The sequence below is a fragment of the Chrysochloris asiatica genome, unplaced genomic scaffold (genome assembly GCF_000296735.1).
Source record: "Chrysochloris asiatica unplaced genomic scaffold, ChrAsi1.0 scaffold00337, whole genome shotgun sequence".
Classification (NCBI taxonomy): domain Eukaryota; kingdom Metazoa; phylum Chordata; class Mammalia; order Afrosoricida; family Chrysochloridae; genus Chrysochloris; species Chrysochloris asiatica.
The window spans coordinates 1,886,069-1,904,881 of NW_006408855.1; the positions used below are offsets into that span (position 1 = coordinate 1,886,069).

The window sequence follows — 18,813 nt, forward strand, 5'->3', positions numbered from 1 at the left end:
GCAAGGGTGTGGAGAGACTGGGACCCTCCTACATTGCTGGTGGGACTGTAAAATGGTTCAAACACTCTGGAAAATGATATAGCACTTCCTCAGAAAGTTGGAAATAGAAACAACATATGACCCAGCAATTCCTCAACTTGGTATATGTCCACAAGAAATAAGAGTCAGGACACAAGTAGATATATGCACAGTGATGTTCATCACAGCATTATTCACAATAGCAAAAAGATGGAGACAGCCTAAGTGCCCATCACTGGAAAAATGGATAGACTTCAGAACATTCACATAATGGAATATGATGCAATGTTTTAGAATAATGAATCAGAGAGACACCTCATAATATATATGAACCTCCAAGACATTATACTGAGATTAGTCACAAAAGACAAATATTGTATGAGACCACTGTTGTAAAAACTCAAGACAAGGTTTTCATATTAAAAGACACATTCTTCAATGGTTGCCAGGTATAGGAGGAAAGAGAGTAATTAAGGACTAGAGGACAGACGAGGTTGGCAGAAGAATGTGAAGACACAAGAAAGTATGCAGAGTATGGAGAGGATAGAAGTAAATAGTGATATATACACAACCTTAGAACAACAGTGGTCTGTTAGAGCACACAGGCTGAGTGGGTGTGGGACGAAGAGTGGGATATAATCTCCCACAAATATATGAGAGTTTATGCCGCCACTGCCACCGCCACCACCACCACGTAATAAGCTTTTAAAAACAAACAGAATGGAAAGAGTAAAAACATCAAATAATTAGAACCTGAAGAATTTGTGATAGAGAAAGTGTAGTTAATGGGAAGGTGGAGTATTTCCTGAAGTGGAAGGGATTTACAGATGTTAAGAATACTTGGGAACCTGAAGAAAATTTAGATTGTCCAGAATTAATTGAGGCATTTTTGAGTTCTCAAAAAGCTGGTAAAGAAAAAGATGGTACAGAAAGGAAATCTTTATCTGACAGTGAATCTGATGACAACAAATCAAAGAAAAACAAAGATGCTATTGAGAAACCCAGGGGTTTTTCCAGAGGTCTTGATCCAGAGCAAATAATTGGTGCCACCAACAGCAGTGGAAAATTAGTTTCTCATGAAATGTAAAGATTCCAATGAGGCAGACATGAAATTCCCTCAAATTGTAATTGTATTTTATGAACAGAGACTAACTTGGCATTCTTGTCCAGAAGATGAAGCTCAAAAATTGCTTGCATTGCTTTATATATATATATAATTTAGGTCTTGGTTTTTTTGTTTTGTGATTTACTAGTGTGAAGAGTAACTGCATTCTAATGGAAACCAAGTTTGATGTGTATGTTTTGAAGTAGTATTGGGGAAGCTGTTGGGATTTTTTTGCTTTTTATTACGTCAATATCGCTGGTTATTTTGAACAAATAAATAAAAGGTTCTGTAGTTTCTTCATTGATCAGAAAAGAACATTTGATACCATGCATTATTTCCTCTGCATTAGAGAATATCTTTTCTAAATATTGGGAAATTTTACCTAGTCATTACTGAATCAGAACTTGGGTTTAATCCATAAATATATGCCTGAGGACCGTTCTGGGTTTTGGGTTGCTTTTGTGTCTATGTAAATTTATTTGATTTTACATTCTCCAAAACCAAAACTCTTTTATACAAAGCTGGCATTCACAAGCACAGGTAAGTTTGTATTGTTTCAGGGATGCTATCAGTCTGAGCAACTCGAGAAATAGAGCTCCTCAAGTAAAAGTGAAAAATGTAAGCCATAAGCTTTCAAATCAAATAAATGATCCAGTAATTAATTGGACAACTTGAAACATCATCATTGAAATCCATATCAAGAGAGTCATATAATTCAAACTGTTTATTTGCAAAGTTTCCTGAATGGGTAATCTTACCACTGCTCAAAACCTCCCTACTCAGGTAAGAAAACTGGACAAATAATATGTTTAAATAAGCCAAACAAGGTTGAGCTAAGTGGGCTTTTAATCCATTAGAGAGCCATTACAGAGAGTTGGAATCCCTGTGCTTTAGTAAAACGTCATGATTCAGGGAATGTCTAACACCTTGCTGGTAGGAATCTATTAAGTTGGTTAGAAAAATTGCCATTTAGGACCTACTGACATAAATGGGTGAACAATCTTGTAAACTATTGACCTGCATGTTTTTTTTTGGTTTTTATTTTATCCTCATCTTTCTCCCATGGAACAGCTGGTAGTTTCGAACTGCTGACCTTATGGTTAGCAGGCTGACTGGTAACCACTACGCCACCAGAGCTCCTTATTAGCCATTAGAGATGCAAATCAAAACAACAATGAGCTATCATCTTATTCTAGTATTAATAGCAAAGTAAAAAAAAAAAAAAAAAAAACTAAACAAATGCTGGAGTACATGTAGAGAGACTGGGATTCTCTTACATTGCTATGGGACTGGAAAATAGTGGAACCACTGGAAAATGGTATAGCACTTTCCCAAAAGTTGGAACAGAAATGCCATATGACCCAGCAGTCCCTCTGCTTGGTATATATCCTCACTAAATAGAGCTGCGACACGAATAAATATATTCACACCCATGTTCATCACAGCACTATTCATAATAGCAAAAAATGGAGACAATCTAAATGCCCAACAGAAGAACTGTTAAATAAACTGTTAAACACAACATTGCGAAGTATGAGTATTCCTGAACATTTAATTGTGCTCATGAGGAATATGGACCAAAAGGCAGTTGTTCAAACAGAACATGGGAACACTGAATGGTTTAAAATTAAGAAAGGTGTGCGACAAGGTTGTATTCTTTCACCATACTTATTCAACCTGTATGCTGGGTTCTATGAAGAAAAACATGGCATCAGGATTGGAGGAAGATTCATTAACAACCTGCGAAATGCAGATGATACAACCTTGCTTGCTGAAAGTGAAGAGGACTTAAAACATTTACTGATGAAGATCAAAGCACAGCCTTTGGTATAGATTACATTTCAATGTAAAGAAAACAAAAATCCTCACCACTGGACAAATAAACAACATTCTTATCAACGGAGAGAAGATTGAAGTTGTCAAGGACTTCTTGGATCAACTATCAACACTCACAGAAGCAGCAGTCAAGAGATCAAATGACGTATTGCATTAGGCAAATTTGCTGCACAAGACCCTTTTAAAGTGTTGAAGAGCAAAGATGTCAGCTTGACTAAGGTGTGCCTGACCCAAGCCATGATATTTTCAGTAACCTCACATTTATGTAAAAACTGGACAGTGAATAAGGAAGACCATGGAAGAATTGATGCTTTTGAGTTATGGTATTGAAGGAGAATACTGAAAGTGCCATGGACTTCCAAAAGAACCAACAGATCTGTGTTGGAATTAGTGCAGCTGGAGTGCTCCTTGGAGGCCAGGATAGCCAAACTTCGTCTCTCATTCTTTGGACATATTGTGAGGAGGGAGCAGTTACTGGAGAAGGATATCCTGTTTGGTAAAGTGGAGGGTCAGAGAAAAAGAGGAAGACCCCAGAAGATGGATTGGCAAAGTGGCAACATCAATGAGCTCAAATGTGGCAACAATTGTGAGGTTGGCCCAGGATCGGGCAGTGTTTCATTCTGTTGTGCATAGGGTCGCTTTAGTCGGTACCAACTCGATGGCACCTAACGACAACAACATACAACAGAATACTATACAACGTTGAAAAATAAGGATGAATCTGCAGAAACACCTCATAACATGGATGAACCTGAAGGACATTATGCTGAGTGAAATTAGTCAATCACAAAAGGACAAATATTGTATGTAACAATGCTTTCTTAACACTGTTGCAAAGTGTTAAGAAAAAGCTTTATTGATAAAAGAAACATTCTATGGGTACCGGGTATGAGGAAGGGAAAATAATTCACAGGCTATGTTAACTTGGGTGATAGGGCAGGCAATATACAACAAGAGAGAGGTTGGCAAAAGAAAAATAAAGGTAATGGGGACACAGGGAGGAATGCAAGAGTTAAAGTGAATAGAGGTAAACACTATGGAGGGGACTGCAGTCATTGTAATGAAGCAAAATATATGATTTGTTGAATGTAAAACATGATCTGCTCTAGAAACCTTTACTCAATTCATAATAAAAAGTTTAAAAAAAGGAAAGTTGATGAGTTTGGTGTAGAGTTGATCTTGGCACAATGGGTCGTGCTAGGATGTATTTCTCATCATCCTCTGCAGCAGGTTTGGGCATCGTGGATCCATGTTACAGCATTTCATTGGGTGGCAACACAGGCAGCATTTTCAAGCAGCCAGTGCACCAGGTGATGGAATTTTGTTGGGAGAAGTGCATGAACAAGCCTGGGCCAAAGTCGGACAGTTCAGGCTGAGGCCTGTTTTGTGAACTGTGTTGAGCCCTTTATTAATATAAACCAATTCATCATGAATCGACTGGAACAGACCCAGAAGTCCAAGAGAGTCTTCTCAAAAGACTTTCTGACTGATCTCAACATTACCTCATCTGAGAAGGAAGGCAGTTCAAGAAATGAACTACTGATGGGATGACTGAAGAAAAGGCTCTGGGAATCCCCCTTTTTTCACTGTTATCTGAGAATGAACAAAGACCAATTGTGTGTTTGTGTATTTTGAGGGTCATATATGTATTTGGTTGTGTTTTTTCTGCTAACCTTGTGGAAATAATTGACAGATGAATGGAGAACTCTGCCAAAATGTCTATCATATCACTGTATGTGGGACAGTACTCTCTCAAACGCCCAGTGACTTCTTCCTATAGTCTTGAAAGGACTTCTGGTGTGGTGCTGTGGATCAGCACTGGACTGTGAACCACTAGATCAGCAGTTCAAACCTACCATCTGCTGTGAAAACCCTATACAGGGTCGCTAGGAGCCGTTTCCGACTTAATGGCATTTAACAATGACATACTCTGGGAAAGGACTCCTGGTATGGTGCTTCAGGATAAGCGCTGGACTGCTGACCAGAAATTCAGTGGTTCAAACCCAGCAGTTGCGCCTTGGAAACTTTACACATGGTTGCTATGAGTCGGAACCAACTCCACAGCACTTAACAACAACAACATAATTTGTGCATGGAACTGCTTTCTATAATTTGAAAGTGGGACCATACAGGCTAAAATCTGTCATTTGTGTGGATTAATTTCAGATTTCTGGGGCAATTGAGACTTAACTTGTGTCAGAAAGGGCAGGGGGAGAGTAATTTGGTATTTTAACTATCGACCTCTTTAGCTAGTATTCGTCAGTCAGTCCTGGAGGAGAATCTATAGAACATTCAGACTGTATACTTCGGCTTGCTAGATTCTCTCCCTGTACAAAGATTTACTTAAAGACCTCTATAAGGTATGGTCTCTGGAGGCAGTACAGGCAGCCTGAGAGTCTGAAGGCATTTCGCTACAAAAGAATCAAGCCAGTAAATGAAATTCTCATAATTAGACTGCTACAAGGAAGAAGTTAACTTTCCCTGTATTTCAGGGTACAACAAATTCAAAGATGTGCCTCAATTAGTCATAAAGATTGAGGCCAATCAAAAACTAACAGTGGTTTCAGGTAGAGGTGCATGCCTAATGTTAATTAGTACAGATTCCATTTGCTGCATTCTTTTAATCACTGAAATAAAAGCTGCAAGGCGACCATCAAGCATATAAAGAAATGCTGAAGAACATTAGCCACTGGAGACAGAACAGATGTACGCACACACATGTTCACTGCAGTGTTATTCACAAGAGTAAAAGGATGGAGACTGCCTGGATGCCCATCAGCAGAGGAATGGTTGGACAAACTTTGGTACAAACACATAATGGAATATCATGCAACACTGAAGAAAAGTGATGAGTCTATAAAATATCACATAGCCTGGAGGCCATTACACTGAGTGAAATTAGTGGTTGCAAAAGGCAGTCTATGAGGCCACCACTGTAAAAGTCCAATAAAGATTTTTGTGCTATAATAAATGTTCTAGGATGGCTACCCACCCAGGCTGAGAGGGAAGGGAGAATTATTCACTGGGTAGAGTGTAGACATGTGTTAAATTGAGTGATGGGGGAAGCAGTTAAAAAGAAAAGGAAGAAAATAAGGAAATTGATTTCCTTTTTTATGTACTGGAAGGGAAACAATGCATATATTTATTTTCTCATTAGGATAAATCATTGGGAACTTACCCTCAGATGAAAAAAAGGGAAAGAAAGAAAAAAAAAAAACCCCATTGGAAATGAATAGTGGTGATGGTTGTACAGCATGGGGTGTGGCCTGGTGTGGCTGGACTCTTCCTGTAAAAATGGTGGAAATGGCAAATGGTTTGTTGTATATATACTGCTACAATTAAAAAAACTAATTTAAAAAAATTTAAAAGTCTGGATGAAACCTGGTTAGAACAATGCACATAATAATAAAAAGAAAGAAAGAAAGAAATACATTTTAAGTCAACATTTGGTAACAGTCCATGAGAAGCAATTGCCAAGTGGGATACTAGTAATGCTACTGGTAACAGTACTTAATAACAATAGTATCCACATTACTGGGGGCTTCAAAAAGTTCATGCGAAAGTGGAAGTAGAAGATAACCAAATTTTAACTTGTACTAATACTATCGCTAAGGAGCTCTGGTAGCGTAGTGGTTACGAATCGGGCTGTGCACTGCAAGGTCAGCAGTTCGAAACTACCAGCTGTTCCATGAGAGAAAGATGAGGCTCTCTGCTCCTGTAAAGACTTACAGCATCGGAAACCCAGTTCAGGGTCGCTATGAGTCGGAACAGACTCCACGGCACATAACAACAACAACAAATACTATTGCTAATAATTATTAATACACGTAACCCATTTGATGACATCTAACAACATCACGCTAATATTACTATGAAATCTCTGTATGATAAGCAATAGACTGTGAACAACAGGTTGGTGGTTAGAGCCCACCACCTGCTCCATGGGAGAAAGGTGAGGCTTTCTGCTCCCACAAAGATGTACAGTAGCCTTGGAAACCCTACACAGGGTCACTGTGAGTCAGAACCGACTTGACAGCACCTAATGTTAGTAGTGTTACTTTTTCTTGTGTGTGCCATCGAGTCAGAACTCTGTCCAGTAACCCTGTATACGGTTTCCCAGAGCATACTGTGGGTTTGAACTGCTGACCTTGCAGTTACCAGTCCAGTGCTTATCCAACTGCACCACAAGAGTATTACTATCAATAGTAATATTACTATTATCTAATGGTATAGCCATTGACACTTTCATTTACTGAATGCTTACTATAAGTGCTCTCTATGGACAATCTCATTTCATTTTCATAACCACCCTGTGAATGTGTACTCCTATCCTCATTTCAGAGTCCTGATGTGGTGCTGTAGGATAAGTATTGCACTGCAAACCACAAGGTCAGCAGTTCAAACCCATCAACTGGCTCCTTGTTAACCCTATAACAGGGTCACTATGAGTCGGAATTGACTCGATGGCATTTAACAACAACCTCCTCCTCATTTTACAGAGAACCTGCAAGAGGCAATGACCCTGTCATTTTAACTTTTTCTCTGCGAAAAACTAACAAAAGGCAGGAGCGAATTTCCTAGACCACAAGCACTACACAATTTTAGAAAGCATTTACTTTGAGACAGTATTTACGTGCTCAAAGATAAAATGCAGAGATTATCAAACCTGTAACAACCTATAATAAACACACTTATTAAAACACAGGTTAAAAGTAAAAAGATGTGAAAAGATCTCATGCAAGCATTAATCATAAATTCAAAAGCAAACTTGTTGCTCTGAAGTTGATCCCGACTCCAGTGACCCTGTAGGGCAGAGTTTTAAGGGTAGAATCTCATCTCCTGCAACAGTCGGCCACATCTTTCTCCCACTGAGTGGCTGGTAGGTTTAAACTGGCAACATTTCAGTTAGTAACCACAGGGAAGCTAATACTCAAGCCCATGAGTATTTAGATACAGAGAGACATTTCACAGTAACACCAAGGTAACAAAACAATCCTTATTTTGTATATATCCAATTTTCAATAGGGATTTTCTGTCATCTTAATTACCATCAACTAGTTTGATCTGACAGAACAATACACATTTTAAGTATACATGGAACATTCAAGATAAACTGTATTCTCAGCCATAGACAAAGTTAAAAGGACTGACATGATTTCTGAAGAGTAGCTAACCCAGTAGGTGTGGGGTGGATCCCAGGAGGATCCCCCTCACTGCAGTCTGAGACTCACCCTCTGTGATATCACTCAGGCCTCAAGAGTACTGCTATTCCTTTTCCTTTTTTTTTTTTTTTAAACCACAAACCAAAGTATGAAATTTTGCATTGTGACTCAGGACCCACGTACTTAAAAATATCCCTACCTGACACCCTCTGATGTTTTCTGCTCGTCTTCATTATAAACATGTCTAGCCCCACTCAACCTCACCCTGGATGCACATCAGAAGCACCTGGGGGCTTTACAAATTCCAGTGCCCAGGTCACACCTCTGACCGATAAAATAGAAACTCTGAGGATGGAAACTGGGCGGCAGTATTTTATTTTAAAAACCTCCCCAGGTGATTCCAACGTACAGCCAAGGGCCAGATCAGTGGTTCTAGAAGTGTGCTTCCTGGAGAAGCCGCATCCCCTGAGGCTTCTTAGAAATGAAAATCTCTCAAGCCACTGCACCAAGCTCTGGGGATGAGACCAGTCATCTGTGTGTAAGGAGCGCTGCTGCTGATTCCACACGACTGGCAGCGGGGTTTGTTTTGAGGGCAGGTGATTCTGATGCAGGCTCAAGGTTGAGAGCTACGGAGCTAATGTGACTTCTTGACCCATATCATAAGTGGGCTCTGACCTGCAGTGTAAACAATACTGCCCCCTAAAGAAACCCCAAACAAAAGATTAGAAGTTAGTCTTTCCTGAAGAATTGGTGAATTAATTTCTTCCTTTTTAGATGAGAGCTGCATTCTAATCTATTCCCCTTTCGAAGTTTGCTACAGGGAAGCTTGGGATCCTGGTGTGGTGCTATAGGGTAAGCACAGCACTGCAAACCGAAAGTTCAGTGATTCAAACCCATCAGCCACTCCCTATGAGTCAGAACTAACTTGATGGAATTTAACAACAGAAAAGCTTAGAGTCCAATTTAACCTGAATCCCAGGAATTTAGAGATCATTATGCATCCTGTTTTTCTTCTTTTTCTCAGTTTCCTTCTGTAATGAGCACCTTTTTAAGAAAGGGGCAGAGTGGCAATAAGAGGTTGTCGCTATATTCTTGAGGCTCAACCACGCCAGAGAAGGAGTGGACGTGAGCAGGGTCATGCTTCCTGTGGCTTCACGAGCTCACTGGGGCCTCGAGCGCCCAGCTCAGCCTGCTGCACCCCTGCGTCAGCCAGCACCCCACTGTGGCTTCCTGTTTCAGCTGTACTAGGGCCAGTCCTCCACAGAAGCCATTGAGGGTGCTGGAGCTGACATCACCTAAAAAAACAACAGGAGGGATTGGGGAGAGGTCAGCTGGACAGCTCCCAAGGGAAGGGGAAGAGAGGCAAAGATTGGCTGGAGGGAGTCCAAGAGGGACACTGAGCCAGAGAACAAAGACCCTATGAGCCTATCACAGTAGGTTCAAGTAAGGCACTAGGAAGCGTATCCTCCTTCCCAAATAGTTCTCTTCCCTAGTGTGGTGCTGAGGGGCTAATGCGCTGGACTGCAAGGTCAGCGGTTCAAGCTCACAAGCTGCTCCTTGGAAACCCTATACAGGATCACCGAGTCGGAACCAACTCAACAGCCATAGGGTAAGCAGTAGTTCAAACCCACCAGCCTTTCTGCTGGAGAAAGGATGAGGCTGTCTGTTCCCATGAATACTTAGACTCAGAAACCCTGAGTCAGAAATACTCAATGAAAGTGGATTCAGCCTCACTGTGCTTGTCACACAAGGGCTTTTTTAGGCATCTGGTGTGAGACGGACCTTGGTAAGCTTTGAATCCTCAGGCAAATGTTTCTCCTAAGCTTCAGTCTCCTCATCTGTAAAATGGAGTGCAATTCCCACAGAGTTGTTTCAAGGTATATGAAGGGCTGGACGCAAACCTAGGTGACTTCTTGCTGTTCCTTCCACTTCCCTCTCTACTCCTGTCTCAAGGGCTAGCAGCCCAGAGGCCCATAGGGCAGCCCAGACCATCAACTCTCAACTCAGCATTTTGTTTGCCAAGGTCTGGAACCTGGAGAAGTTCACTGAGACACGTCCCTACCTCTCTTTGGGCCTCTGTTTCCTACTCTGGACAGTGGAGAGAGGCAGACCCATGCATGAGCTGACTTTCTGACTGTCTGACCCAAAGCCTAGAGACACTGTTAACATCTCCTCTTTTTTTGCCATGTGATCTAGGATCCTGTGTGTCTCAGGGAGGGAGAAGGAACCATGGCTGGTCAATAGGAAACCCTTAACTATATTCCATTACAAGTTCCAATTGTCAAAATGTTGACTGAGCTTGGATCCCTGCTCTGAAAAGCAAACTATGGGACATTCACACCCATTTTGAGAAATGCAGGTCACTACATTGCTGATGGGCTCTCATACACTCAATGGGACGGGCAGACAACCAGGTGCCCTGATCCTTCACATGTGATCTCCTGCTCCAACCCCCAAGTCACATCATAGTTGGCTTGTGGCATTCGAGGGACAAGCCTGACATCAGTGCAAATTTCAAACTGTTTTCCAAAGTGTGACCAAGGGCCATGCCTACCTCACTCACCAGTGATGCCCAAGGCCTCCCCACATAGTGGGTATCTGACAAGTATTTGTTGACTGGATGAATATAAAGTGAATATTACCAAGTACTGCATGATGAAAAGTTCCTGGGCTCATTGAGTGTTTGGGAAATGCCCAATTAGGCCAAGTCAAAGCCCTGGGCAGTCCTGATCTAACATGCTTTATTAATGGTTACACTGTTAATGGTTAAATTCTCTCTATGATTTTCAGCATCTTCCAAAATGACCTTCACATCCCTTGTATCTCAGAATAAGTGGTCCATTGAACTCATTTTCCCCACAACACACAGCGCTCGATGAACAACAGCGCCCTCTACCTTCAGGGGAGTGACCAAGCTGCCTGGCCTGCTTCCCCAGGCCTCCTGCCCTTCACTGCATTCACATGTGAAATGCCAGGCCTTCACAGCCTGGGCTTTTGTAAGGAGAACACCTGTAAGTTTCACCTCAGTCTTCCTGCTCTGCTCTCAGCACTCAACACTTTGTCAGTGTTGGGTCATTACTGGGGCCTGGATGGCCCCATACAGGGTTAGTCAGGGGGAAACCACTGTTGGCTAAAGGGATGACTGACAAGTTAGGCAGAGTTTATTCCCCACAGAGGGAGGGTATGGGCCAGGGTTAAGCTCACCCACCTCTCCGGCTCTGGCTCTCCCGGATAAGGAAGGCCCCTCCCAGGTTCCCAGGCAGCAGCAGCAGCTCCTCCGCTTTCTCCCGGCTCAGGCCCTCATACAGCCACCTGGAGGGAGCAGGGGTTAGCCTTGGTGAGGTGGACAAGACTGCTGAAGTCCACCAAAGGAGCACTGGGACCACCACCTGCTTCATGTGACCCTGGCAAGACCCTGACTTCTCTGGGCCTTTATCCATATCGTGAAGGGCTGCCTTAGGATCTCTGAGGGCCCCTCCTGGGACCTGGGAGGAAACCTCATGGGGTCAGCCCTAACTTTGTCTGCCTGGATTCTCATTCTCAATCACATTAGGAGGCTGGTAAGGTGATCCCAGTGTCTCCTGTCAAAGCCCAGTCTCCCAGCTCCCCCATTTGATTCACACGGCCTCACCTTTCCAGCACTGCCCTTCCATTTTCTTGCCTCATGACATTTATGATGCTTTTCTGTCTCTTGCATGTCCCTTGTCTTATTCTTTCACTACAAGACTCCTGGCCACACTCCAAACCCACACCACCACACCTCTGTGAGGCCTTCCTGAGCCTCCTCCCCTGGGCTCCCAAGTCTGATTCCCCTCTGAGCCCTCAGCAGAGGGCTGGGCAGAAGGGAGAATGCTGCGGGAGGTACAGGCAGGGCCTGGGCAGGAACTCACCCATGGGAAACCTTGGCTACGTGGATGCTGGGGATGCTGTACTCTCTGCTGGAGACTTCTGACAGCACTGTCCACCAGTCTCCATCCCTGGAGAGAGAAAGGAGAGGGGGGCCCTGGAGAACTGTACCACCTGAGCTGCCCATTCCTCCGGGCAAGGTGACGTTCCCCTCCTAGGCCTTCTCCACCACCACTTCTCCCTGCAGGTGTGTCACTGCTGAAATCTCACAATTAGCACTACCTGTGAGCTTGGCTACAAAGGTCTTGCTCTTTTCTCCCTAGGAGGGAAGAGACCCTTCTCCCAGCTCCCACTAGCTCGTCTCCCACTAGCTCGTCTTCAGGTATCTGAAGGGAGGGAGAGAGGGAGGAGGACAGGCAGCCAGGCATCCTGCCCTAAGCAGCACCCCCAGAAGAACTTACTCAGAGATGATGGTCAACGGCTCCCCCAGCCTCAGTGACAGCTCTGCCTGCTCACCCACCGGGAAACTGCCCAGGGCCACAGCTGTAGCTTTGCTCCTCTCTGGATGAAGGGATAGAGATGGTCACCCTTTTGCCAGCCTTCCTTCCAGAAGTCTTCCCACAGGCACAAACAAGGAGGCCCATCTGCTTACTGGAGAGCAAGCCTGGACTCTGAAGCCTTTCCATTGTGGCTCTGCACAACCTTGGAGGTGCTCAGATGGGTTTGGGGGCCACCTTAGGAAGAGGGTGGGTATGTGGTAAGAGGGGTGGGGCTCCTGGCTACAAGTCCCTTCTAAATACAGTTCTTTACAGAAGATTTTCATAAAGGGTTTGTACTGCTAAGAAAAACTTGAAGCCTGCAGCTCTAAGCAGGCTCAGCTGCTAACCAGCCAGTTCAATTTCTGGAAGGTCTGATGGAATGTTCCCTGGCTGGACGAGCTGTGAAGGTGGGGAAGGGGAAGCTCAGAGAAGGCCTGTAGCTGGGGCCAGTGTTTCAAATCATATGGGTGCCTGGGCGGGGGGGAGGTGTTTTCAAGCAGTGAACATGGGGGTGCTAGCAAAGGGGGATCTGGCCCTTGGTTTCCTGTGGGGTTTAAATCCCTTCCTCTGGAGGCTGCTGGAAGGGCCCTGAAGCCACATGGGACTATAACGGGAGTGCAGTGTATGTGGGCAGAGTGGTTCTCTCTGGCAGCATCATCCCTATCCTCTGGCCCTTATCCAGAACAGCAGGTGTAGGTCTGTGCTGCCCACTGAGAAGAGGTTTCGCTCTTGGGCACACTGTGTCAGGCCTGGCACAGAGCAAGTGGCCAGGTGTGTGTGGCTCAGCCCAGTGTCCTGACCATCCAGGCTGCCATCACTCACTGAGCACCTGCCCTGACTGGATGCTTTTTGCATCACGTTACTCAATCCTCACAGCCCCCTCTGAGGTCAGGTCATTGTACAGTGAAGTGACAGAAGCTCCAACAGGGGCACACACCACCCCGTCTCTGTCTCCTCCCATGGGGCACTGTGGGTGCTGCTCACTGGCCCAGGGCTGGAGGGAACTTGAACTGGGCAGCAGCAAGCACATCTCAGGAGGTCCAGTCAGTCTGTTCCTTCTGTCTGCTGACCTTGCAAAGCTCAGCCATCACCTTCCCCTCACCCCTCCCAGGTCTGCCCTTGAGGATCTGCTCAGGGGCCACAGCCTTGCCTCCTCCCTGGGAGGTTAAGGTGTGGAGAGAGGAAGTGGCTGCCCTGGGTCAGAGGGGACCAGGCATAACTTCTCAAGCTCCCAGTCACAGGAAGAATGAGCCTGAGGATGTGGTGAAGACTTAGGGGCTGAGCAGCAGACAGCAAGTGGCTCTCAATACAGGACATTCCCTCGCCTACCTCAGGTCAGCTTGTCCAGTCTAACAGGACCTCCCTAGGCCTGAAAAACCTGCCCCGGATGGGCTGCTGGAAGGGACCTCACCCAAACCCTGTCCTCTGGGATAGGGTAGGCTCCTTATCCTATTACAGTAAGGCTTTCATAATAAAGAGAAAGAAGAGACTTGGTAGCACATGAATATGAGGGGGCTTCAAAAAAGTCCATGGAGAAATGGCATGAAAAGATGATGGACTTTTTCCATGAGTGTTTGGAAGTGTGCTTGGACACTGAACTATGAAAAGCAGTCAACATCAGCAAGAAAAGTTGATTGGTCTCAAATTTGTTGAATGCAAAACTGATGATCTGCTCTGTAAACCTTCACTCAATTCACAATAAAAAGTTTAAAGGGGGAAAATAAAAAGTTGATCTCTCTCTGATGCTGTTCCCTGCAGGTCTCTGCACTATCCTCTCAGTGGGGCTGGGCCCAGGAAGGCAGAGGCTGCCCTGGCCCTCATGGCTCTTTGTCTTGATGGGAAGAGTGAGACTGTGACTCTGGAAATGGACAGGCTCCTCCACATTCGGCCAGACTCACATGGGGATTCCACAGTGACTCCAGTCTGGGTCTCTCAGAGCCCAGGGGTCTCTCTCCTGATTTGTCTTTACAGCTTTAATTTTACTTTAAACAGAGCCTGGCTAACCCCAGGAGATATCTGATGTTGGAATCAACAGTGCAAACAGGTGTCTGGGCATGGTTCTCTGACAAAAGCAGATGGAACTAGGGCCCCATCCCCTCCTGGAGAGCCCTGACCCTACACCCCTGTACACACTGTCCCCTGATAGATCCCCACTGTCCAGCTGATTTACCTTTATCCTTCACTTCTTAGCAGAAATATCCCTTCCTCCAGGAAGCCTTCCCCTGACTAGGCCCCTTGTCACATACTCTCAGTTGTTGTTAAGTGCCGTCAAGTCAGTTCTGACTCATAGTGACCCTGTATAGGGTTTCCAAGGAGCAGCTGATGGGTTTGAACCACTGACCTTGTGGTTCACAGTCCAGTGCTTATCCTATAGTGCCATACCAGGAGTCAATACTTAAAATATACCATCACCAAAATTTAACCGGGTTGTAATTAATCAAAGCACCTGCGTCTTGATTGTCCCTGAGAACAAGGACTGTACCTGTCTTGTCCACTGCTCTGTCCCCAGGTCCTGGAGTAAGGCCTGACACATGGTAAGCCTTGGGAGATTTCAGATGGGTACATGGTAGATGGACAAATGACTCTTGGAGGGAGGCTGGCCAGGGACCAGGCAGTGAAACAGACAGAAAGAGGCTCACTCACCCTTTCCAAGAAGAGAGAGAGCAGCTGCCCTCAAGTCCCACATGCAAGGAGGGCTGGCCCATCACCCTCAGCTGCCCTGGCTGCCCTGGCTAGATTCAGAGGAAACTAAGATGGAGTGTGGTTTCCAGGTCTCTTCCTGTGGGGCCTCCTTAGCCCCAGCTCTCTCTGCAAATTGGGTGCTAAACGGAGACCACTGCCTCTATCAGCAGGGTGTGATGCCTGTGGGGTGTCTGGGAGGCTCCTATTGGGAGCTGGGTACTGGCTAAAAACCGGGAATGGCCCCTATCTTTGTAAGGGAGATTTTTGGACTAGGGCCAGTTCCTGCCCAAACATGGAAGTTATCTTGGTTCTTCAGTCTCCTGTTTGTCGTCCACATCCCTCAAAGTGCTGATTGGCTGAGGGTGATTTTATCATCCAAACCCCAAATCAGGAGCAATTTGAGAAAGATTTGTGGACCACTAGGGGGAACAAAAATTTGACATCGAACAGTAAACTTTTGCAGAATGTTTAGATGGTCCTGTTGTCCTAAAAACTGAGGACTTTCAGTTGGGACTCTTGGAAAATCATAGTTAGAGGTTTAGTATAGGCATGTTATGTGTTACTTTTTTCCAATTTAGGAGGCCTGGTGTGGCACTGTAGGATAAACACTAGACCGCAAGGTCAATTTGAACCACAATATGGCGGTTCAAACCCACCAGCCGCTCCTCAGAAACCCAATACAGGGTAGTTATGAGTTGGAACTGACTGCACGGCACTTAACAACAATTTTGCTCTGGGAGCATCATGTCTCTATAGCATCAGCACTGGACTGTGAACCACAAGGTCCACAGTTTGAAATTGACAGTTGCTCTGCGGGAGAAAGATGAGGCTTTCTGCTCTCGCAAAGATTTGAAGTCTTGGAAACCATAAAAACAGCGTCGCTATGAGTTGAAATAGACTTGACAGCACTTAACAAAAACAATTTTCCTTTAAGATTTTCACAGAACACCCTCGCCCAATTTGCAGCCAAGCAGTAGAGAGATCTATAGAGGGGAATACCACCAGCAAGGCATGCTCACCACAGAGTGGTCAATCATTCAAAATGCAAGGGCAACATAGAGCCTAAGGACAAAATTGAGAAGGACTAGGAAGGTGGGTGGAAAGCAAATAGGAACCACATGGAGAAAGCAGAGTAACTGTTGTTACATCGAGGGAACTGTAATCATTGAGAGAAAACAATGTGTAATGTTAAATGCAAATCTGATGATCTTGTCTGTAAACCTTCCCTCAAGTCACACAAAAAAGTTAAAAAAAAAAAAAATTCACAGTACTTCTTAGGTAAGAGGACACACTAGAGCATCACTGTCCAACAGAACTTTCTGCATGGAGGAAACTGTTCTAGAATTCTCTGCTGCCCCATATTTCAGTCACTAACCGCGTGCAGCTACTGAGCACCTAGAATATGGCTAGTGAGACCCAAGTACTGAATTTTATTTCATTTTAATGCATTTCACTTGACGTCCAGGTTTGGGGAGTTACAAGTCTCTGAATAACTGGAGACTTGTGGTTTGATGTGCAGGCTAGTGCCTGTCACACTCCTATGGTCTCTAGTTTATCTGTGTAATGTTCTTTCTGTTAAAGTGTAAGCACCACAAGAGCAGAGGCCCCGGCTCACTAGGATGCTGCAGAAACTCATCAAGTCAATACGTGATTCAGGTGCTGGAGGCGCTGGTCAAGGAAGGCCCACCAAGGGCCCGTCTTGCCTGGGAAGGGGCTAGCTGTCTCCTGCCCATGGCTTACCTGCTTGTACCGGCTGGTGTCCTTGGGCTTGGACTGAGAAGCTTGAGCTTAGATTTGTCGGGGGTTTTCCTCTGCTGGGTTGACTTCCCATCATTCATCAGCAGAACACTTAGAAGCACATTCTCAAGAGAAACCTGAAAGAGATGCTGCAATGGGGTCAGAGCATGTGGCTCCTGGCCTGGTCTCCAGAGCCCTCCCTTCCGCCCCAGCTCAGCCCTGCTGCTCTCTAGCCAATTGGCTGCCCATCAAGACAGGCTCCAGCCCCTCGACCAGATTTTGAAGACTTCCTGCAAAACCTTTTACTCCACATCTCGGATTTTCTGAGCTGTAGCCATGCGTGATTCTTTCTGTTCCTAAGTCTTTGCTTGTGTGGTGCGTTCTCCCAATAGCCCTTTGGGCCATCTGGATCCCATGCTCCCCCATGAAGTTTCCTGAGTCCCCAAGCCCTCACAGATCACACCTTTGATTTTTCTGTGGCCCGCTATGAACCAATTCCCTGACCTGGGGCCAAATTCTGCCACTGGGCATAGAACTCCACACCAGGTCAGAGGTGGGTGAGGGGAACCCAAGGGGGCGCGGGTGCTGGGGGACAAGCAAGGTGGCACTGTTACTGGTTTTAGGGGCAGGGTAAGATCACTAGAAGGCTGTATGGCAGTGATGACTTTCAAGGCTTTGGAGGCCACTTCCTCTCTTGGTGCTTCCATCTCCTCATCCGAAAAATGGGGCCAATAATACAAAGTATGTGGGTCAGGGAGGTAATGCATGTGAATGCCTGCTTAGGGCCCACTTTTCCTTATCTTACCCCAAATGTCACTTCACCAGTGGACGCTCCTGGGATTCTTTCCCCGCTACCACTACCCACTCACTCCACCTTTCTCTCTTGACTCTGTTGTATTCCTTAAAAAATTTTTTTAGTTATTCATTTATTATAGTGTTGACTTGTCTAATCTGCCATAGTTCAATGAGGACAGGGACTTGTTCTGTTTGCTGGTTTCCTCAGCATTTAGTGAGTCACCTGGCTTTAGAAGGCACTCAATACACATTAACCAAGAGTGGTTGCTCAGTTAAGTAGCTTGTTAGGCAGGTATCATATCTTTAGAATAATCTAAATTCCTAGGGTTTCTAGGCTAGTGCTGATTTAAAATATTCCAACACTATATTAAATGGTGGTTTGCTTTTTTTGTGGGGCATAGGGCAAGAGCTGAATTTCTTTTCAGACAGTTTTCATCTTTTTAGGGCAGACAAGCTTCCATTCAGCTCGTATGCATTGAGACCCTAAGCTGTGCAGGCTGGAGGCTGGGGATCTGGAGGGAAGAAGTTAGGGGCCTGCCCTGGAGGAGCTCAGGGACTGGCAGAGTGGCGCCTTCACTATTGGACCCAGCACTGAGCCATGTGAGTGTCCATGAGTATCATCAAGGAACTTCCATGGCCTAATTAATGGGCCAGTCATATCTGGGCAGTAAGGGTCCCTGGGAGGCAGTGCTGTCTTAGAGGATAGGATAATCCCTGTCTGTGCAAGGTGATGACCCTCTCTGGCCTTCAGTCTCATGCCATCAACATGGGTTTGCTGCTGCCTCCCCACATCACCGGGAGTTCAGTATTCAGGGAGACAGCTGCTCTTTAACACAAAGAAACGGCTCCTGGCAGCCACTTCCCGCTCAGACTTTTGGGATCCCTCAGACAGATGGTGCTGTGACCTCCCAAGCTTTGGGGTTCCTTTCCTGCTACAGCACTCTTTCAGCTCAGGTTTTCAATATCCCTCCTGCCCTCTAGCCTGTCCTCTCCCATTGTGTGTGCTTACTCTGACTGTGTGATCTCAGGCAATGCATGGAACTTCCAGAGTGTCTTCCAGAGTTAGGGATGATAATAGGGACTCCACAGGGTG

General features: G+C 45.2%; 1 protein-coding gene and 1 pseudogene across 1 annotated transcript in view; one reads left to right on the forward strand and one right to left on the reverse strand.

Moving 5' to 3' along the window:
* Nucleotides 1-1,235, forward strand: part of LOC102821658 — a 4,948-nt pseudogene extending 3,713 nt beyond the window's left edge.
* The window catches only part of SLA2 (Src-like-adaptor 2), a 22,234-nt gene extending 5,215 nt beyond the window's left edge, over nt 1-17,019 (reverse strand). The window contains exons 1-4 of the mRNA XM_006875726.1: nt 16,929-17,019; nt 12,429-12,528; nt 12,012-12,098; nt 11,330-11,433 (exon numbers count right to left, since the gene is read on the reverse strand). Of these exons, the coding sequence (XP_006875788.1) occupies nt 11,330-11,433; nt 12,012-12,098; nt 12,429-12,528; nt 16,929-17,019 (382 nt within the window). The remainder of the gene's footprint in view (nt 1-11,329; nt 11,434-12,011; nt 12,099-12,428; nt 12,529-16,928) is intronic.
* Nucleotides 17,020-18,813: the final 1,794 nt, after the last annotated feature.